The 24941-nt window shown below is 42.8% G+C and overlaps 1 protein-coding gene across 2 annotated transcripts in view; it reads left to right on the top strand.

Annotated features, from left to right (window-relative positions):
* LOC131942300 (hemicentin-2) overlaps window positions 1–24573 on the top strand; it is a 37091-nt gene extending 12518 nt beyond the window's left edge. For both annotated transcript variants that reach the window (XM_059302104.1, XM_059302105.1), the window contains 10 exons: window positions 8513–8653; window positions 9349–9491; window positions 10037–10199; window positions 13200–13348; window positions 20176–20344; window positions 20543–20745; window positions 21245–21368; window positions 21748–21906; window positions 22499–22627; window positions 23300–24573. In XM_059302104.1, coding sequence (XP_059158087.1) covers window positions 8584–8653; window positions 9349–9491; window positions 10037–10199; window positions 13200–13348; window positions 20176–20344; window positions 20543–20745; window positions 21245–21368; window positions 21748–21906; window positions 22499–22627; window positions 23300–23568 — 1578 coding nt within the window. In that variant the 5' untranslated portion in view covers window positions 8513–8583 and the 3' untranslated portion in view covers window positions 23569–24573. The remainder of the gene's footprint in view (window positions 1–8512; window positions 8654–9348; window positions 9492–10036; window positions 10200–13199; window positions 13349–20175; window positions 20345–20542; window positions 20746–21244; window positions 21369–21747; window positions 21907–22498; window positions 22628–23299) is intronic.
* Window positions 24574–24941: the final 368 nt, after the last annotated feature.

The following is a 24941-nucleotide window of genomic DNA, read 5'->3' as shown; positions in this document are numbered from 1 at the left end:
GTGACGTTATATATAGAGTGAGTGGTTGTATCAAAGTGACGTTATATATGGAGTCAGTGGTTGTATCAAAGTGACGTTATATATGGAGTGAGTGGTTGTATCAAAGTGACGTTATATATGGAGTGAGTGGTTGTATCAAAGTGACGTTATATATGGAGTGAGTGGTTGTACCAAAGTGACGTTATATCTGGAGTGAGTGGTTGTACCAAAGTGACGTTATATATGGAGTGAGTGGTTGTACCAAAGTGACGTTATGTCTGGAGTAAGTGGTTGTACCAAAGTGACGTTATATATGGAGTGAGTGGTTGTACCAAAGTGACGTTATATATGGAGTCAGTGGTTGTATCAAAGTGACGTTATATCTGGAGTGAGTGGTTGTACCAAAGAGACGTTATATCTGGAGTGAGTGGTTGTAGCAAAGTGACGTTATATCTGGAGTAATGGGTTGTATCAAAGTGACGTTATATCTGGAGTGAGTGGTTGTACCAAAGTGACGTTATATATGGAGTGAGTGGTTGTACCAAAGAGACGTTATATATGGAGTGAGTGGTTGTACCAAAGAGACGTTATATCTGGAGTGAGTGGTTGTACCAAAGTGACGTTATATCTGGAGTGAGTGGTTGTATCAAAGTGACGTTATATCTGGAGTGAGTGGTTGTAGCACCTGATGCTAAGTCTATTTTTTTTTTGCCGTGTAAAAATATAAATTGGTTTGGAAAAAGCAGAGTGACTCGATGTAATTTAGAAACATTGCCGCCAGCTTTCTATTATTTATGACCCACATTTTGTTGATTTGATAACAGGAAAAGAATTTTTTTTTTTTAGCTAGAAAGACGCAGGCAAGTAATGCATCTAGCTAGGGCGAAATGAAAGCGATGACGCTGAATAATGCCGCCTACCCATCACGCGGCTAATGTCGAGACCCCACTACTCTTCTCTCTCTGGGGCTGACATTTCAAATAATTTTAGAACAATTTCAGTTTGGGTACAAGTGTTGTGCTTGTTTTATGTAGAATCATATTGGTCTTTATCCAGATGTCGTAATAAAATAGCTCCAAAGTTGTTTTTGCTATTGGGATTGAAGTAGCACCAAAGTTAGCTTTACCTAAATAAATTAGGAATATGTTTAGTACCTAAGTTGGTTTTACCTAAATATATTAGGAATATGTTTAGTACCTAAGTTGGTTTTACCTAAATATATTAGGAATATGTTTTTTGTGCTAAACAAGAGCTAACTAGCGCCTAAGTAACTATATGCTAAGAATACACTATCATTTTTTGTAGCTCTACTTTATTACCAGTTTTTCAATAACCTAAAGAATTTGTTGTTTCAATTTGATTCTAAGAACTTTTCTGTGTGAAAACACGAGTGGTTTTGTCACAAACTTCTAGATTTCTGTAGAAAATTCTACTCCAAGTACCAGAAGTGTCGGGACGACTCATGCTTGCTAAACCGAAAAGTCTCGAGTTCGAACTCTCTGGTAAGATGAGGCTCGTTAGCTTGGTACAGCCACTCTTCTATGAAAGACTCCAAAATCAAACAATTGCTGCCTTGTTGTTTGTTTTTGGTTGGACAAAGGCTATGGAAGTAAATCCAAAAAGAAAAGCAGGCTGAAATCGGAATCAAAGGCCTCAATGGCGCATAACCAGTTGACATGTAATACTTGATTGTGTTTAAGGGGATATCTTCAAACTGAAATTAAGAACGAAGTAGAAAGAAGAAGACAATCTAAGAATACAACAGAATTGCCACCCCTAAAACCTGACTATTATCTAAGAATCCACCAAAAGTGCCACCCCTATAATCTGACTGTTTTCTAAGAATACACTAAAAGTGCCACCACTATAACCTGACTTATCTAAGAATACACCAAAAGTGCCACCCCTATAGTCTGACTGTTTTCTAAGAATACACCAAAAGTGCCACCACTATAACCTGACTTATCTAAGAATACACCAAAAGTGCCACCCCTATAACCTGACTGTTATCTAAGAATACACCAAAAGTGCCACCCCTATAACCTGACTGTTATCTAAGAATACACCAAAAGTGCCACCCCTATAACCTGACTGTTATCTAAGAATACACAAAAAATGCCACCACTATAACCTGTTTTCTGAGAATACACCTGAAGTGCCTACCCTAAAACTTGACTCTTGTCTATAAAAATAGAAAGTTTAGGTGCGCGAACTCCCGATTAATTTAAAGCTTGATGTTATGTCACGGGCGGGTTCTTGTGATCAAACTTTCACCCACTGTTACCGGAGGCTTTGTTTCAAACTTGACATTCAGACCTAATGAACTTGTAGTGCACATTCTGTGCACTCATTTATTGCGCTGTTGTTTAGGCATATAGTGTGGCGCAAGTTGATATCATTGGTTTGTGATATTAGATGACATGATTCGTTGTGGCACAAGATTACATTATTTGTTTTGGCACAAGATTACATTATTTGTTTTGGCACAAGATTACATTATTTGTTTTGGCACAAGATTACATTATTTGTTGTGGCACAAGATTACATTATTTTGTTGTGGCACAAGATTACATTATTTGTTGTGGCACAAGATTACATTATTTTGTTGTGGCACAAGATTACATTATTTGTTTTGGCACAAGATTACATTATTTGTTGTGGCACAAGATTACATTATTTTGTTGTGGCACAAGATTACATTATTTGTTGTGGCACAAGATTACATTATTTGTTGTGGCACAAGATTACATTATTTGTTGTGGCACAAGATTACATTATTTGTTTTGGCACAAGATTACATTATTTGTTTTGGCACAAGATTACATTATTTGTTGTGGCACAAGATTACATTATTTTGTTTTGGCACAAGATTACATTATTTGTTTTGGCACAAGATTACATTATTTGTTGTGGCACAAGATTACATTATTTGTTTTGGCACAAGATTACATTATTTGTTTTGGCACAAGATTACATTATTTGTTTTGGCACAAGATTACATTATTTGTTGTGGCACAAGATTACATTATTTGTTGTGGCACAAGATTACATTATTTGTTTTGGCACAAGATTACATTTGTTGTGACACAAGATTACATTATTTGTTGTGGCACAAGATTACATTATTTGTTGTGGCACAAGATTACATTATTTGTTTTGGCACAAGATTACATTATTTGTTATGGCACAAGATTACATTATTTGTTGTGGCACAAGATTACATTATTTGTTTTGGCACAAGATTACATTATTTGTTGTGGCACAAGATTACATTATTTGTTGTGGCACAAGATTACATTATTTGTTGTGGCACAAGATTACATTATTTGTTTTGGCACAAGATTACATTATTTGTTTTGGCACAAGATTACATTATTTGTTGTGGCACAAGATTACATTATTTGTTTTGGCACAAGATTACATTATTTGTTGTGGCACAAGATTACATTATTTGTTTTGGCACAAGATTACATTATTTTGATTTGGCACAAGATTACATTATTTGTTGTGGCACAAGATTACATTATTTGTTTTGGCACAAGATTACATTATTTGTTGTGGCACAAGATTACATTTGTTGTGGCACAAGATTACATTATTTGTTGTGGCACAAGATTACATTATTTGTTGTGGCACAAGATTACATTATTTGTTTTGGCACAAGATTACATTATTTGTTGTGGCACAAGATTACATTATTTGTTGTGGCACAAGATTACATTATTTGTTGTGGCACAAGATTACATTATTTGTTGTGGCGAAAGATTACATTATTTTGATTTGGCACAAGATTACATTATTTGTTGTGGCACAAGATTACATTTGTTGTGGCACAAGATTACATTATTTGTTTTGGCACAAGATTACATTATTTGTTTTGGCACAAGATTACATTATTTGTTGTGGCACAAGATTACATTATTTTGATTTGGCACAAGATTACATTATTTTGTTGTGGCACAAGATTACATTTGTTGTGACACAAGATTACATTATTTGTTGTGGCACAAGATTACATTATTTTGATTTGGCACAAGATTACATTATTTGTTTTGGCACAAGATTACATTTGTTGTGGCACAAGATTACATTATTTGTTTTGGCACAAGATTACATTATTTGTTTTGGCACAAGATTACATTATTTGTTGTGGCACAAGATTACATTATTTTGTTTTGGCACAAGATTACATTATTTGTTGTGGCACAAGATTACATTATTTGTTTTGGCACAAGATTACATTATTTGTTGTGGCACAAGATTACATTATTTGTTGTGGCACAAGATTACATTATTTGTTGTGGCACAAGATTACATTATTTGTTTTGGCACAAGATTACATTATTTGTTTTGGCACAAGATTACATTATTTGTTGTGGCACAATATTACATTATTTGTTGTGGCACAAGATTACATTATTTGTTTTGGCACAAGATTACATTATTTGTTGTGGCACAAGATTACATTATTTGTTGTGGCGAAAGATTACATTATTTTGATTTGGCACAAGATTACATTATTTGTTGTGGCACAAGATTACATTTGTTGTGGCACAAGATTACATTATTTGTTTTGGCACAAGATTACATTATTTGTTTTGGCACAAGATTACATTATTTGTTTTGGCACAAGATTACATTATTTGTTGTGGCACAAGATTACATTATTTGTTGTGGCACAAGATTACATTATTTGTTGTGGCACAAGATTACATTATTTGTTGTGGCACAAGATTACATTATTTTGATTTGGCACAAGATTACATTATTTGTTGTGGCACAAGATTACATTATTTGTTGTGGCACAAGATTACATTATTTGTTTTGGCACAAGATTACATTATTTGTTGTGGCACAAGATTACATTATTTGTTTTGGCACAAGATTACATTATTTGTTGTGGCACAAGATTACATTATTTGTTGTGGCACAAGATTACATTATTTTGATTTGGCACAAGATTACATTATTTGTTGTGGCACAAGATTACATTTGTTGTGGCACAAGATTACATTATTTGTTTTGGCACAAGATTACATTATTTGTTGTGGCACAAGATTACATTATTTGTTGTGGCACAAGATTACATTATTTGTTGTGGCACAAGATTACATTATTTTGTTTTGGCACAAGATTACATTATTTGTTGTGGCACAAGATTACATTTGTTGTGGCACAAGATTACATTATTTGTTGTGGCACAAGATTACATTATTTGTTGTGGCACAAGATTACATTTGTTGTGGCACAAGATTACATTATTTGTTGTGGCACAAGATTACATTATTTGTTTTGGCACAAGATTACATTATTTTGTTTTGGCACAAGATTACATTATTTGTTGTGGCACAAGATTACATTATTTGTTTTGGCACAAGATTACATTATTTGTTGTGGCACAAGATTACATTATTTTGATTTGGCACAAGATTACATTATTTGTTTTGGCACAAGATTACATTATTTTGTTGTGGCACAAGATTACATTTGTTGTGACACAAGATTACATTATTTGTTGTGGCACAAGATTACATTATTTTGATTTGGCACAAGATTACATTATTTGTTTTGGCACAAGATTACATTTGTTGTGGCACAAGATTACATTATTTGTTTTGGCACAAGATTACATTATTTGTTTTGGCACAAGATTACATTATTTGTTGTGGCACAAGATTACATTATTTTGTTTTGGCACAAGATTACATTATTTGTTGTGGCACAAGATTACATTATTTGTTTTGGCACAAGATTACATTATTTGTTGTGGCACAAGATTACATTATTTGTTGTGGCACAAGATTACATTATTTGTTGTGGCACAAGATTACATTATTTGTTTTGGCACAAGATTACATTATTTTGTTTTGGCACAAGATTACATTATTTGTTTTGGCACAAGATTACATTTGTTGTGGCACAAGATTACATTATTTGTTTTGGCACAAGATTACATTATTTGTTGTGGCACAAGATTACATTTGTTGTGGCACAAGATTACATTATTTGTTGTGGCACAAGATTACATTATTTGTTGTGGCACAAGATTACATTATTTGTTGTGGCACAAGATTACATTTGTTGTGACATTAGATGACATAATTTGTCACTAGATGACACCAACGTATAGTGTGGCACTGGATAACACCAACATGTAGTGTGGCACTGGATGACACCAACATGTAGTGTGGCACTGGATTACACCAACATGTAGTGTGGCACTAGATGACACCAACATGTAGTGTGGCACTAGATGACACCAACATGTAGTGTGGCACTGGATGACACCAACATGTAGTGTGGCACTGTATGACACCAACATGTAGTGTGGCACTAGATGACACCAACATGTAGTGTGGCACTAGATGACACCAACGTGTAGTGTGGACACTGGATGACACCAACATGTAGTGTGGCACTAGATGACACCAACATGTAGTGTGGCACTGGATAAACCAACATGAAGTGTGGCACTGGATGACACCAACATGTGGCACTGGATGACACCAACATGTAGTGTGGCACTGGATGACACCAACATGTAGTGTGGCACTGGATGACACCACCATGTAGTGTGGCACTGGATGACACCAACATGTAGTGTGGCACTGGATGACACCAACATGTGGCACTGGATGACACCAACATGTGGCACTGGAGGACACCAACATGTAGTGTGGCACTGGATGACACCAACATGTAGTGTGGCACTGGATGACACCAACATGTAGTGTGGCACTGGATGACACCAACATGTGGCACTGGATGACACCAACATGTGGCACTGGATGACACCAACATGTAGTGTGGCAGTAGATGACACCAATATGTAGTGTGGCACTGGATGACACCAACATGTAGTGTGGCACTGGGTGACACCAACATGTAGTGTGGCACTAGATGAAACCAACATGTAGTGTGGCACTGGATGACACCAACATGTAGTGTGGCAATGTATAAACCAACATGTAGTGTGGCACTGGATGACACCAACATGTAATGTGGCATTAGATGACACCAACATGTGGCACTAGATGACACCAACATGTAGTGTGGCACTGGATAAACCAACATGTAGTGTGGCACTGGATGACACCAACACTTGGCATTAGATGACACCAACATGTGGCATTAGATGACACCAACATGTGGCACTAGGTGACATCAACATGTGGCACTAGGTGACACCAACATGTGGCACTAGATGACACCAACATGTGACACTGGATGACACCAACATGTTACACTGGATGACACCACCATGTAGTGTGGCACTGGATGACACCAACATGTAGTGTGGCACTGGATGACACCAACATGTGGCACTGGATGACACCAACATGTAGTGTGGCACTGGATGACACCAACATATACTGTGGCACTGGATGACACCAACACTTGGCATTAGATGACACCAACATGTGGCATTAGATGACACCAACAGGTGGCACTAGGTGACATCAACATGTGGCACTAGGTGACACCAACATGTGGCACTAGATGACACCAACATGTGACACTGGATGACACCAACATGTTACACTGGATGACACCAACATGTAGTGTGACACTGGTTGACACCAACATGTACTCTGGCACTGGATGACACCAACATGTAGTGTAGCACTGGATGACACCAACATGTAGTGTGGCACTGGATGACACCAACATGTAGTGTGGCACTGGATGACCCCAACATGTGGCAGTAGATGACACCAACATGTAGTGTGGCACTGGATGACACCAACATATACTGTGGCACTGGATGACACCAACATGTAGTGTGGCACTGGATGACACCAACATGTGGCACTGGATGACACCAACATGTAATGTGGCACTAGATGACACTAATATGTAGTGTGGCACTGGATGACACCAACATGTAGTGTGGCACTGGATGACACCAACATATACTGTGGCACTGGATGACACCAACATGTAGTGTGGCACTAGATGACACCAACATGTAGTGTAGCACTGGATGACACCAACATGTAGTGTGGCATTAGATGACACCAACATGTAGTGTGGCACTGGATGACACCAACATGTGGCAGTAGATGACACCAACATGTAGTGTGGCACTGGATGACACCAACATATACTGTGGCACTGGATGACACCAACATGTGGCACTGGATGACACCAACATGTAGTGTGGCACTGGATGACACCAACATGTAGTGTGGCACTGGATGACACCAACATGTAGTGTGGCACTAGATGACACCAACATGTGGCACTGGATGACACCAACATGTGGCACTGGATAACACCAACATGTAGTGTGGCACTGGATGACACCAACATGTAGTGTGGCACTGGATGACACCAACATGTAGTGTGGCACTGGATGACACCAACATATACTGTGGCACTGGATGACACCAACATGTAGTGTGGCACTAGATGACACCAACATGTAGTGTAGCACTGGATGACACCAACATGTAGTGTGGCATTAGATGACACCAACATGTAATGTGGCATTGAACTTATTATCATCTTAACTTATCATCCTTTTCTTCAGATTTAAAATTCAAATATTCATCGATTTGAACAAAGACAATAACACTGAATGTGTTGACGCCAGATGAAGCGATGTTCTCAACTATTTCCTTGTTTGTTACCTTCTTTGGATCCTGTTTAACAATGCCGGAGTTGACTTCAGGTAACAAGCTTTTTAAAAGTTTCCTTTGTTGTGGATTATATAGTTGTAATCTTGACATATTGACTTTGTAGTTATAATCTTGACATATTGACTTTGTAGTTGTAATCTTGACATATTGACTTTGTAGTTGTAATTTTGACATATTGACTTTGTAGTTGTAATCTTGACATATTGACTTTGTAGTTATAACCTTGACATATTGACTTTGTAGTTGTAATCTTGACATATTGACTTTGTAGTTGTAATTTTGACATATTGACTTTGTAGTTGTAATCTTGACATATTGACTTTGTAGTTATAATTTTGACATATTGACTTTGTAGTTGTAATCTTGACATATTGACTTTGTAGTTGTAATTTTGACATATTGACTTTGTAGTTGTAATCTTGACATATTGACTTTTTAAATGTAAATCTTGCACTTGGAAATGCGATTGTAAAATGATTCGATGTATATGTTTTGAGATGCAATAGGTTAAAATGATCTTTTAAAAAAAAATTTATATAATTGTTTTTAAAATTTAAAAGCTACTAAAATTTGCAAAAAAAAATTACTTATTTCCATTTGAAACACACACACACACAAACAACATTCAAATAGTAAACGTAATGTAATTAACGGTTATACTGATAAAAGACCTTTAAAATACACCATTATTTGTTAAATGTGTAGTTTTTATTTTCAATGGTTATAGCGCCAAAAGTTGACGGAATTTTCATTCTGGGTCGTAATGAAACCTCTAAGAAAATGGTGATTGTCAAAAATGACCATACTATGCTGTACTGCAACATCAGTGGCTACCCAGAGCCTACAGTTACGTGGTTCAAAAATGGAAAGGTAAGAAGGTAGACAGCTTATAGCTAAATATATATATATATATATATATATATATATATATATATATATATATATATATATATATATATATATATATATATATATATATATATGTGTGTGTGTGTGTGTGTATGTATGTATGTATATATTTGTATATATATATATATATATATATATATATATATATATATATATATATATATATATATATATATATATATATATATATATATATATATATATATATATATATATATATATATATATATATATATATATATATATATATATATATATATATATATATATATGCATATTTATATATATTGCCCCCACAATCTGCCAGAAAAAGCTCGCCTCCTTACGGAATTTTCAAGTGACTCTGATTATTACGTGTGGGAAAGATGTTTTAGGCAAATAAGCTGAGGTAGAAAAGCCTTTCAATAAGGCCCAAGTAAAAATGTCTCACACCATTCAGCAGGCGCCGTGCCACTATTACACGTCCCTACAGCACAAGTCGTACACTAATAACTTATTTCGCTCAGGTATTGACGTCACAGAAGGATGCTGTAAAGCCGTCACAAAAGGCCAAACTCTCTCGACAGTGGTGGATCTATCGAGCCAGTTCGACGGACGACGGCAACTACACGTGCGCCGCCACTAACGCATTTGGCAGTGATTCCCGCTGGTCACTCATAGAAGTTGGGCGTAAGTCAACTTTATCAGTCAAGCAACATGACCTTATGTTTCAATCCACGTCTCTCCATCACAAGCCATTGTGACACACCCACCACCATCAAACAATGTGACACGACTTTCCATTATCAACTATTGTGACACGACTTTCCACCATTATTTATTGTGACACGCCCACCATATTTTTTATTGTGACACGCCCACCTTCATCAACTATTGATACACGCCCACCACCATCAACTATTGTGACACGCCGACCACCATCAGCTATTGTGACACGCCCACCTTCATCAACTATTGATACACGCCCACCACCATCAACTATTGTGACACGCCTACCACCATCAGCTATTGTGACACCCCCACCACCATCAACTATTGTGACACCCTCACCACCATCAACTAATGTGATACGCCCACCACCCTCAACGATTGTGACACGCCCACCACCATCAGCTATTGTGACACCCCCACCACCATCAACTATTGTGACACCCTCACCACCATCAACTAATGTGACACGCCCACCACCCTCAACGATTGTGACACGCCTACCACCATCACCTATTGTTACACGCCCACCACCATCAACTATTGTAACACGACTTTCCACCATAAAATTTTGTGACACGCCCACCACCATCAACTATTGTGACACGCCCACCACCATCAACTATTGTGACACGCCCACCACCATCAGCTATTGTGACACCCCCACCACCATCAACTATTGTGACACCCCCACCACCATCAACTATTGTGACACGTCCACCACCATCAACTATTGTGACACCCCCACCACCATCAACTATTGTGACACGTCCACCACCATCAACTATTGTGACACGCCCACCACCATCAACTATTGTGACACGTCCACCACCATCAACTATTGTGACACGCCCACCACTATCAACTATTGTGACACGCCCACCACTATCAACTATTGTGACATGCCCACCACCATCAACTATTGTAACACGACTTTCCACCATAAAATTTTGTGACACGCCCACCACTATCAACTATTGTGACACGCCCACCACCATCAACTATTGTGACACGTCCACCACTATCAACTATTGTGACATGCCCACCACCATCAACTATTGTAACACGACTTTCCACCATAAAATTTTGTGACACGCCCACCACTATCAACTATTGTGACACGCCCACCACCATCAACTATTGTAACACGACTTTCCACCATAAAATTTTGTGACACGCCCACCACTATCAACTATTGTGACACGCCCACCACCATCAACTATTGTAACACGACTTTCCACCATAAAATTTTGTGACACGCCCACCACTATCAACTATTGTGACATGCCCACCACCATCAACTATTGTAACACGACTTTCCACCATAAAATTTTGTGACACGCCCACCACTATCAACTATTGTGACACGCCCACCACCATCAACTATTGTGACACGTCCACCACTATCAACTATTGTGACATGCCCACCACCATCAACTATTGTAACACGACTTTCCACCATAAAATTTTGTGACACGCCCACCACTATCAACTATTGTGACACGCCCACCACCATCAACTATTGTAACACGACTTTCCACCATAAAATTTTGTGACACGCCCACCACTATCAACTATTGTGACACACCTACCACCATCAACTATTGTAACACGACTTTCCACCATAAAATTTTGTGACACGCCCACCACTATCAACTATTGTGACACACCCACCACCATCAACTAATGTGACACGTCCACCACCATCAGCTATTGTGACACCCCCACCACCATCAACTATTGTGACACGCCCACCACTATCAACTATTGTGACATGCCCACCACCATCAACTATTGTAACACGACTTTCCACCATAAAATTTTGTGACACGCCCACCACTATCAACTATTGTGACACGCCCACCACCATCAACTATTGTGACACGTCCACCACTATCAACTATTGTGACATGCCCACCACCATCAACTATTGTAACACGACTTTCCACCATAAAATTTTGTGACACGCCCACCACTATCAACTATTGTGACACGCCCACCACCATCAACTATTGTAACACGACTTTCCACCATAAAATTTTGTGACACGCCCACCACTATCAACTATTGTGACACGCCCACCACCATCAACTATTGTAACACGACTTTCCACCATAAAATTTTGTGACACGCCCACCACTATCAACTATTGTGACACACCTACCACCATCAACTATTGTAACACGACTTTCCACCATAAAATTTTGTGACACGCCCACCACCATCAACTATTGTGACACACCCACCACCATCAACTAATGTGATAACTGAACAGGCACTTAAAGAAACAAACACATTCTGAGCGCATGTTTTTTCAGACTATCAGACGAGAGCACATTTCAATTATTTGAAACTAATTGTAACTTAAGGTATTGTTACTGGAGCGCACCACTATCCACTAGCACCAACTTATAATGAGAACATGCATCACACCAATGTAGTTCTTTAAGACTACTGATTCTAGTCTGGCAAGTTGTCGGTCCTGGATTATCAAATTCTAGACTATTTAGATCTTTAAGAATACGACGGAAACAAGTCATTAGACTTTTGCACGATGGCAAGAGGAAGATTGCAAGAAGTTATTATTTACTCCTACAGATGACAATATTGGATCGTAGTTATTGTGATTATAAAAATATGAACCTGGATAAACTTTTATACGAAAACCTTTGTAATTAGGAAAAAAAACGCATAATTTTATTAGTTTTATTTCTTTTGCTACTCGGTCAGTCAAACTTACTTGCTTGTTCTGTTAATGACGGCCTGTAGTCTGTATGGGCTGCATGTCATATTTCCATCCGATACGAATTGTGCTTTAAACGTCTCAATCGACAGGTCTCGGTAACAAAGCTCGAAAACATCCGGTCAAAACAGTGAAAATCGTGTTTATAAAATAAACGATATCCAATTGTCCAAAGAAAAGTGGTGTTAACAAAAGAAATGACTTTGAAATGTCCACAGAAAAACCCACAGTGATGATCCTGACACCACAGCGGACCTATCTAGAGGGGGACAACGCCACTGTAGTGTGTAACGCCAGCGGACACCCACCTCTAACTGTTGAGTGGTTCTCAAGCAAACTAGGACAAGTCAAAATTGTCGACTTGATTGTAAGACAATTATATAAAAGTTGGGCGTCAATTTTTGTTGTGAGGTCTACCAGACCAGATGGTGGTTGGGACCCCGACCCCACTCGCTGTCCATATGGTGGTTGGGACCCAACTCACTGTCCATATGGTGGTTGGGACCCCACTCACTGTCCATATGGTGGTTGGGACCTCACTCACTGTCCATATGGTGGTTGGGACCCCACTCACTGTCCATATGGTGGTTGGGACCCCACTCACTGTCCATATGGTGGTTGGGACCTCACTCACCGACCATATGGTGGTTGGGACCCCACTCACTGTCCATATGGTGGTTGGGACCCCGACCCCACTCACTGTCTATATGGTGGTTAGGACCCCACTCACTGTCCATATGGTGGTTGGGAGCCAACTCACTGTCCATATGGTGGTTGGGACCCCACTCATTGTCCATATGGTGGTTGGGAATCAACTCACTGTCCATATGGTGGTTGGGACCCCACTCACTGTCCATATGGTGGTTGGGACCTCACTCACCGACCATATGGTGGTTGGGACCCCACTCACTGTCCATATGGTGGTTGGGACCTCACTCACCGACCATATGGTGGTTGGGACCCCGACCCCACTCACTGTCTATATGGTGGTTAGGACCCCACTCACTGTCCATATGGAGGTTGGGACCCCACTCACTGTCCATATGGTGGTTGGGACCCCACTCACTGTCCATATGGTGGTTGGGACCCCACTCACTGTCCATATGGTGGTTGGGACCCCACTCACTGTCCATATGGTGGTTGGGACCCCACTCACTGTCCATATGGTGGTTGGGACCCCGACCCCACTCACTGTCCATATGGTGGTTGGGACCCCACTCACTGTCCATATGGTGGTTGGGACCCCACTCACTGTCCATATGGTGGTTGGGACCCCGACCCCACTCACTGTCCATATGGTGGTTGGGACCCCACTCACTGTCCATATGGTGGTTGGGACCCCACTCACTGTCCATATGGTGGTTGGGACCTCACTCACTGTCCATATGGTGGTTGGGACCCCGACCCCACTCACTGTCCATAGGGTGGTTAGGACCCCACTCACTGTCCATATGGTGGTTGGGACCCCACTCACTGTCCATATGGTGGTTGGGACCCCACTCACTGTCCATATGGTGGTTGGGACCCCACTCACTGTCCATATGGTGGTTGGGACCCCGACCCCACTCACTGTCCATATGGTGGTTGGGACCCCACTCACTGTCCATATGGTGGTTGGGACCCCACTCACTGTCCATATGGTGGTTGGGACCTCACTCACTGTCCATATGGTGGTTGGGACCCCGACCCCACTCACTGTCCATTGGGTGGTTAGGACCCCACTCACTGTCCATATGGTGGTTGGGACCCCGACCCCACTCACTGTCCATATGGTGGTTGGGACCCCACTCACTGTCCATATGGTGGTTGGGACCCCACTCACTGTCCATATGGTGGTTGGGACCTCACTCACTGTCCATATGGTGGTTGGGACCCCACTCACTGTCCATATGGTGGTTGGGACCCCACTCACTGTCCATATGGTGGTTGGGACCTCACTCACTGTCCATATGGTGTTTGGGACCCCACTCACTGTCCATAGGGTGGTTAGGACCCCACTCACTGTCCATATGGTGGTTGGGACCCCACTCACTGTCCATATGGTGGTTGGGACCCCACTCACTGTCCATATGGTGGTTGGGACCCCACTCACTGTCCATATGGTGGTTGGGACCTCACTCACTGTCCATATGGTGGTTGGGACCCCACTCACTGTCCATATGGTGGTTGGGACCTCACTCACCGACCATATGGTGGTTGGGACCCCACTCACTGTCCATATGGTGGTTGGGACCCCGACCCCACTCACTGTCTATATGGTGGTTAGGACCCCACTCACTGTCCATATGGTGGTTGGGAGCCAACTCACTGTCCATATGGTGGTTGGGACCCCACTCATTGTCCATATGGTGGTTGGGACCCAACTCACTGTCCATATGGTGGTTGGGACCCCACTCACTGTCCATATGGTGGTTGGGACCTCACTCACCGACCATATGGTGGTTGGGACCCCACTCACTGTCCATATGGTGGTTGGGACCTCACTCACCGACCATATGGTGGTTGGGACCCCGACCCCACTCACTGTCTATATGGTGGTTAGGACCCCACTCACTGTCCATATGGTGGTTGGGAGCCAACTCACTGTCCATATGGTGGTTGGGACCCCACTCATTGTCCATATGGTGGTTGGGAATCAACTCACTGTCCATATGGTGGTTTGGACCCCACTCACTGTCCATATGGTGGTTGGGACCTCACTCACCGACCATATGGTGGTTGGGACCCCACTCACTGTCCATATGGTGGTTGGAACCTCACTCACCGACCATATGGTGGTTGGGACCCCGACCCCACTCACTGTCTATATGGTGGTTAGGACCCCACTCACTGTCCATATGGAGGTTGGGACCCCACTCACTGTCCATATGGTGGTTGGGACCCCACTCACTGTCCATATGGTGGTTGGGACCCCACTCACTGTCCATATGGTGGTTGGGACCCCACTCACTGTCCATATGGTGGTTGGGACCCCACTCACTGTCCATATGGTGGTTGGGACCCCGACCCCACTCACTGTCCATATGGTGGTTGGGACCCCACTCACTGTCCATATGGTGGTTGGGACCCCACTCACTGTCCATATGGTGGTTGGGACCCCGACCCCACTCACTGTCCATATGGTGGTTGGGACCCCACTCACTGTCCATATGGTGGTTGGGACCCCACTCACAGTCCATATGGTGGTTGGGACCTCACTCACTGTCCATATGGTGGTTGGGACCCCGACCCCACTCACTGTCCATAGGGTGGTTAGGACCCCACTCACTGTCCATATGGTGGTTGGGACCCCACTCACTGTCCATATGGTGGTTGGGACCCCACTCACTGTCCATATGGTGGTTGGGACCCCACTCACTGTCCATATGGTGGTTGGGACCCCGACCCCACTCACTGTCCATATGGTGGTTGGGACCCCACTCACTGTCCATATGGTGGTTGGGACCCCACTCACTGTCCATATGGTGGTTGGGACCTCACTCACTGTCCATATGGTGGTTGGGACCCCGACCCCACTCACTGTCCATTGGGTGGTTAGGACCCCACTCACTGTCCATATGGTGGTTGGGACCCCGACCCCACTCACTGTCCATATGGTGGTTGGGACCCCACTCACTGTCCATATGGTGGTTGGGACCCCACTCACTGTCCATATGGTGGTTGGGACCCCACTCACTGTCCATATAGTGGTTGGGACCTCACTCACTGTCCATATGGTGGTTGGGACCCCACTCACTGTCCATATGGTGGTTGGGACCCCACTCACTGTCCATATGGTGGTTGGGACCTCACTCACTGTCCATATGGTGGTTGGGACCCCACTCACTGTCCATATGGTGGTTGGGACCTCACTCACCGACCATATGGTGGTTGGGACCCCACTCACTGTCCATATGGTGGTTGGGACCCCGACCCCACTCACTGTCTATATGGTGGTTAGGACCCCACTCACTGTCCATATGGTGGTTGGGAGCCAACTCACTGTCCATATGGTGGTTGGGACCCCACTCATTGTCCATATGGTGGTTGGGACCCAACTCACTGTCCATATGGTGGTTGGGACCCCACTCACTGTCCATATGGTGGTTGGGACCTCACTCACCGACCATATGGTGGTTGGGACCCCACTCACTGTCCATATGGTGGTTGGGACCTCACTCACCGACCATATGGTGGTTGGGACCCCGACCCCACTCACTGTCTATATGGTGGTTAGGACCCCACTCACTGTCCATATGGTGGTTGGGAGCCAACTCACTGTCCATATGGTGGTTGGGACCCCACTCATTGTCCATATGGTGGTTGGGAATCAACTCACTGTCCATATGGTGGTTTGGACCCCACTCACTGTCCATATGGTGGTTGGGACCTCACTCACCGACCATATGGTGGTTGGGACCCCACTCACTGTCCATATGGTGGTTGGGACCTCACTCACCGACCATATGGTGGTTGGGACCCCGACCCCACTCACTGTCTATATGGTGGTTAGGACCCCACTCACTGTCCATATGGAGGTTGGGACCCCACTCACTGTCCATATGGTGGTTGGGACCCCACTCACTGTCCATATGGTGGTTGGGACCCCACTCACTGTCCATATGGTGGTTGGGACCCCACTCACTGTCCATATGGTGGTTGGGACCCCACTCACTGTCCATATGGTGGTTGGGACCCCGACCCCACTCACTGTCCATATGGTGGTTGGGACCCCACTCACTGTCCATATGGTGGTTGGGACCCCACTCACTGTCCATATGGTGGTTGGGACCCCGACCCCACTCACTGTCCATATGGTGGTTGGGACCCCACTCACTGTCCATATGGTGGTTGGGACCCCACTCACTGTCCATATGGTGGTTGGGACCTCACTCACTGTCCATATGGTGGTTGGGACCCCGACCCCACTCACTGTCCATAGGGTGGTTAGGACACCACTCACTGTCCATATGGTGGTTGGGACCCCACTCACTGTCCATATGGTGGTTGGGACCCCACTCACTGTCCATATGGTGGTTGGGACCCCACTCACTGTCCATATGGTGGTTGGGACCCCGACCCCACTCACTGTCCATATGGTGGTTGGGACCCCACTCACTGTCCATATGGTGGTTGGGACCCCACTCACTGTCCATATGGTGGTTGGGACCTCACTCACTGTCCATATGGTGGTTGGGACCCCGACCCCACTCACTGTCCATTGGGTGGTTAGGACCCCACTCACTGTCCATATGGTGGTTGGGACCCCGACCCCACTCACTGTCCATATGGTGGTTGGGACCCCACTCACTGTCCATATGGTGGTTGGGACCCCACTCACTGTCCATATGGTGGTTGGGACCTCACTCACTGTCCATATGGTGGTTGGGACCCCACTCACTGTCCATATGGTGGTTGGGACCCCACTCACTGTCCATATGGTGGTTGGGACCTCACTCACTGTCCATATGGTGTTTGGGACCCCACTCACTGTCCATAGGGTGGTTAGGACCCCACTCACTGTCCATATGGTGGTTGGGACCCCACTCACTGTCCATATGGTGGTTGGGACCCCACTCACTGTCCATATGGTGGTTGGGACCCCACTCACTGTCCATATGGTGGTTGGGACCTCACTCACTGTCCATATGGTGGTTGGGACCCCACTCACTGTCCATATGGTGGTTGGGACCCCACTCACTGTCCATATGGTGGTTGGGACCTCACTCACCGACCATATGGTGGTTGGGACCCCACTCACTGTCCATATGGTGGTTGGGACCCCGACCCCACTCACTGTCTATATGGTGGTTAGGACCCCACTCACTGTCCATATGGTGGTTGGGAGCCAACTCACTGTCCATATGGTGGTTGGGACTCCACTCATTGTCCATATGGTGGTTGGGACCCAACTCACTGTCCATATGGTGGTTGGGACCCCACTCACTGTCCATATGGTGGTTGGGACCTCACTCACCGACCATATGGTGGTTGGGACCCCACTCACTGTCCATATGGTGGTTGGGACCTCACTCACCGACCATATGGTGGTTGGGACCCCGACCCCACTCACTGTCTATATGGTGGTTAGGACCCCACTCACTGTCCATATGGAGGTTGGGACCCCACTCACTGTCCATATGGTGGTTGGGACCCCACTCACTGTCCATATGGTGGTTGGGACCCCACTCACTGTCCATATGGTGGTTGGGACCCCACTCACTGTCCATATGGTGGTTGGGACCCCGACCCCACTCACTGTCCATATGGTGGTTGGGACCCCACTCACTGTCCATATGGTGGTTGGGACCCCACTCACTGTCCATATGGTGGTTGGGACCTCACTCACTGTCCATATGGTGGTTGGGACCCCGACCCCACTCACTGTCCATAGGGTGGTTAGGACCCCACTCACTGTCCATATGGTGGTTGGGACCCCACTCACTGTCCATATGGTGGTTGGGACCCCACTCACTGTCCATATGGTGGTTGGGACCCCACTCACTGTCCATATGGTGGTTGGGACCCCGACCCCACTCACTGTCCATATGGTGGTTGGGACCCCACTCACTGTCCATATGGTGGTTGGGACCCCACTCACTGTCCATATGGTGGTTGGGACCTCACTCACTGTCCATATGGTGGTTGGGACCCCGACCCCACTCACTGTCCATTGGGTGGTTAGGACCCCACTCACTGTCCATATGGTGGTTGGGACCCCGACCCCACTCACTGTCCATATGGTGGTTGGGACCCCACTCACTGTCCATATGGTGGTTGGGACCCCACTCACTGTCCATATGGTGGTTGGGACCTCACTCACTGTCCATATGGTGGTTGGGACCCCACTCACTGTCCATATGGTGGTTGGGACCCCACTCACTGTCCATATGGTGGTTGGGACCTCACTCACTGTCCATATGGTGGTTGGGACCCCACTCACTGTCCATAGGGTGGTTAGGACCCCACTCACTGTCCATATGGTGGTTGGGACCCCACTCACTGTCCATATGGTGGTTGGGACCCCACTCACTGTCCATATGGTGGTTGGAACTCTGGCCTGGAACTCTGGCCCCAGCTCCCCGTCCATGCAGCTCTTTAATAATAACAATAAAAGAACGCATGCTATAAGTGTAAAACACAAGCTCATTAATGCCAACTGCCCTCATCCCCCCACCCCCACCCCCCTAATTGCACGTCACGTTGTCCTAACAGAGTCAAGACAAGGGCCGGATCTACTCGGTGGTCACGTGCTCCAGCCAGGCCAGTTGTCAGAGCGAGCTCCACGTCACCAACATCGTCTACACAGATCTCGACACTTTCGTCTGCCAAGCCAGAAGTCACTTCGCGACTGCCAGAGGGGAGTTCAAAGTTCAAATCAAATGTCAGCAGTAATTTTTGTAACACTTTTAATGTGAGATCAGGGCTATATAACACAATCAACGCTATATAACACAATCAACGCTATATAAGACAATCAACGCTGCCAATTCATATTATACTAACATGGTTTACATTCAAGATACTATTGTTTGAATAAAGTATTTATAAATTATGTTAAGAGTTTTTTAATCTGCTTCAGTTCCACCGAAACGATTATCTGAAGATTCTGTAGCTGTCGTCTACTGGTGGGATGGGAACCTGCCGGCCTTGAGATGCACCGTCCAGTCACACGAGCGGGCACAGCTAACATGGCACACACCCATCTCACACAGAGATGGTATCAAAATGGTGTGTCAGGAGAAAACTGGCTTTCAAGAAACGATTCTGACATCACATTGTTTGGTCAGTTTTGATTGTGTCCAGTCCTCACATACTTAAGCTTTTGATCGTGTCCAGTCCTCACATACTTAAGCTTTTGATCGTGTCCAGTCCTCACATACTTTAGCTTTTGATCGTGTCCAGTCCTCACATACTTAAGCTTTTGATCGTGTCCAGTCCTCACATACTTAAGCTTTTGATCGTGTCCAGTCCTCACATACTTAAGCTTTTGATCGTGTCCAGTCCTCACATACTTTAGCTTTTGATCGTGTCCAGTCCTCACATACTTTAGCTTTTGATCGTGTCCAGTCCTCACATACTTTAGCTTTTGATCGTGTCCAGTCCTCACATACTTAAGCTTTTGATCGTGTCCAGTCCTCACATACTTTAGCTTTCGATTGTGTCCAGTCCTCACATACTTTAGCTTTTGATTGTGTCCAATGCTCACATGCTTTAGCTTTTAGTACAAGTTACAAGCGACCTTTCTTAAATTTCTATTAATAGCTGTCTCAACTTTGTACAGGTCACGCTGGATGACAGAGAAGATTTAGGCATCAACATCTCTCAGATCAGTGGCGACTACCTGTGTTATGCTGAGAACAGTTTGGGGAAAATATTAGTCCAGCAATATCATGTACAGCAGGCATGTAGGTACTTGAGAAAATATTAGTCCAACAATATCATGTACAGCAGGCATGTAGGTACTTGAGAAAATATTAGTCCAACAATATCATGTACAGCAGGCATGTAGGTACTTGAGAAAATATTAGTCCAACAATATCATGTACAGCAGGCATGTAGGTACTTGAGAAAATATTAGTCCAACAATATCATGTACAGCAGGCATATAGGTAATTGGGAAAACATTAGTCCAACAATTTCATGTAGAATATGTATCTAGATACTTAATAAATGAACACATTACAGAAATATTTAATTTTTAAATATCGTTTTGAATGTTTGAATACTGCTTTAATATAGATCTATTGGAAAATTCTTTGTAACTGAATGCATTTTCTGTTTTAGATCTGCCGTTGGCTGTGGAGTTTGAAGTGATAGGTTTTGGAGATGATGATGTGACCCTGTCCTACCATGTCCTACAACAGGACAATAACCCTCCTGCTAGCTTGTTGCATATTAAATCTAAGGACATTCAATATAAGAAGGAATATAATCTGATGCAAGGTCCTCCTATTTCACATAACAAACCTAAGCAGCTTACACTAATTATTTCATGTGCCACATTTCTGATAAGTTTTCATTAGAAACTAGTCCTCGATATTGCTTCGTTGAGGAGGAGATACCACTTAAAACTGGGGACACACATCCATCCATTCATTCATACATCCAGAAATGACGAGTTAATAATCGCAATTGTCCGTATGGAAATTGCGCTAAAAAATTTCTTTACAATGACAACGCATGAATATATAAATTTTTACCACATTAGATATTAGTCATTTGAAAATTAATTTAATGAAAAGATGATACAGCATTATTAAGTGGTATAATCACTCGATCATTTATTGCCTTCAAAAGTTAAAATGGTAAGCTACTGATTTGGTTTAAAATAAAAATATTTGACCTTTAGAATGGAAAGGATAAATATGGCACAAATAAATTAAAAAAAAACCATCTTTAATATTATTAATAATGTACAAATGCTAATTAACAATGCTATATAAATGCCTAATGACAATGCTATACAAATGACAATGCTATATAAATGTCAAATGACAATCTATATAAATTCTAAATGATTAGTTTCCAATTCTAGATGTCAGTACACACAAGCACGGTATGGTGACGTTGCCTGGGGTTAAAAAAGGCCTGGAATATAATGTGTCCATGTCTGCTCTAAACCTTGCAGGGTCGGGACCTTGGACACACAAGCTCATATTTTATGGTGAGATTTCTAAGTCGCTTTTTAAAATTCGTTTATTTTTACCAAACATAATATTGCCAGCTGTAACAAAAAAGGTGTGCTTGTTATAAAATACTAACAAATGTTATGTCTGACGTCACGTGGGGATAGTTAAACACATCACAGTGTTATGTCTGACGTCACGTGGGGATAGTTAAACACATCACAGTGTTATGTCTGATGTCACGTGGGGATAGTTAAACACATCACAGTGTTATGTCTGACGTCACGTGGGGATAGTTAAACACATCACAGTGTTATGTCTGACGTCACGTGGGGATAGTTAAACACATCACAGTGTTATGTCTGACGTCACGTGGGGATAGTTAAACACATCACAGTGTTATGTCTGACGTCACGTGGGGATAGTTAAACACATCACAGTGTTATGTCTGACGTCACGTGGGGATAGTTAAACACATCACAGTGGAATACTCCAACCTCCTACAAAATCAGTCCGTGATTTTAAAATAGAAAATAATCGGCCTCTGATAGATTATCACAACTGTTAAAATGGGAACTTTGGAAATTGGTATTTTTACTTGATTGTCTGCTAGTTTTTCTCTTCCTTCTAATGCCGTTTGTAAATGATGTGAAATCAAGAGAAACTGTTTGAATGTGTTTAACACGGGTTTGTTCCTGCCACCATTGCAGGCATGTCGGTAGCCTCGACGTCATCATCTTCTGTTCAAACGTCAGCTACAACCCCGACCTCAAGGCCAGCCCGTGAGAGGCTAAATGTGTTTACATCTGCAAGCGCTTTCAATCTTTCTGTCACGAACATGGGGGTCACAGAGTCTGGTAAGGAAAACAGAAAGGTCACCATAGGGGTCAACACAAAGGTCAACACTGCGGTCACATGGCCACAGTCTGCTTTTAACTTGATGAATATGTTACCATTCTTGTTGTTAATTACCCTATGATGATGATGTTGATCATTATTTGATGATAATGTTGATCATTATTCGAAGATCATGTTGATCATTATTCTACTGACGCTGTAATAAGATACGTTTTCCAAAATTGGAGTTTTCTGTAACTACTGTAGTCGTCATAGCTTGTTTTAGATTAACATTAGAAACTGCAGTATTTACAGTAATTCTACGTCCGTTTCAGCAAAGGGATATAACTCAGGATGCAGAAAACTTAACTTTAAATTGATTTTAACACATTTTCTCCCTTAACATCAGTGCAGCATTCCAATAGAGTTCAATAAATTAGTTCTTTTTACGTTGTGAAAATGTTGCGTATATCATGTTAACTGTGGATGTAATGTCTGTGTGCTAGTTGTGTATATGCTGTATGTTTGCTAGTTGTGTCTGTGATGTATGTATGCTAGTTATGTACATACAATTGTGTTATTGACTTCCAAATACCTGCTCCAGTAGCCTGGTTGGGGTTTCCATGTACTCTCACATTGTCTATATGTCATGTACTCTCACATTGTCTATATGTCATGTACTCTCACATTGTCTATGTGTCATGTACTCTCACATTGTCTATGTGTCATGTACTCTCACATTGTCTATATGTCATGTACTCTCACATTGTCTATGTGTCATGTACTCTCACATTGTCTATGTGTCATGTACTCTCACATTGTCTATATATCATGTACTCTCACATTGTCTATTTGTCATGTACTCTCACATTGTCTATGTGTCATGTACTCTCACATTGTCTATGTGTCATGTACTCTCACATTGTCTATGTGTCATGTACTCTCACATTGTCTATGTGTCATGTACTCTCACATTGTCTATATGTCATGTACTCTCACATTGTCTATGTGTCATGTACTCTCACATTGTCTATTTGTCATGTACTCTCACATTGTCTATTTGTCATGTACTCTCACATTGTCTATGTGTCATGTACTCTCACATTGTCTATTTGTCATGTACTCTCACATTGTCTATGTGTCATGTACTCTCACATTGTCTGTTTGTCATGTACTCTCACATTGTCTATATATCATGTACTTTCACATTGTCTATGTGTCATGTACTTTCACATTGTCTATGTGTCATGTACTCTCACATTGTCTATGTGTCATGTACTCTCACATTGTCTATATATCATGTACTCTCACATTGTCTATATGTCATGTACTCTCACATTGTCTATGTGTCATGTACTCTCACATTGTCTATGTGTCATGTACTCTCATATTGTCTATATATCATGTACTCTCACATTGTCTATGTGTCATGTACTCTCACATTGTCTATATGTCATGTACTCTCACATTGTCTATGTGTCATGTACTCTCACATTGTCTATATGTCATGTACTC

Source organism: Physella acuta, unplaced genomic scaffold, assembly GCF_028476545.2.
Source record: "Physella acuta isolate Inbredline_101_S28 unplaced genomic scaffold, ASM2847654v3 ptg000399l, whole genome shotgun sequence".
In the NCBI taxonomy this organism is placed as follows: Eukaryota; Metazoa; Mollusca; class Gastropoda; family Physidae; genus Physella; species Physella acuta.
Note: the sequence above shows the minus strand (reverse complement) of the source record. Positions and strands in the feature narration are given on the sequence as shown.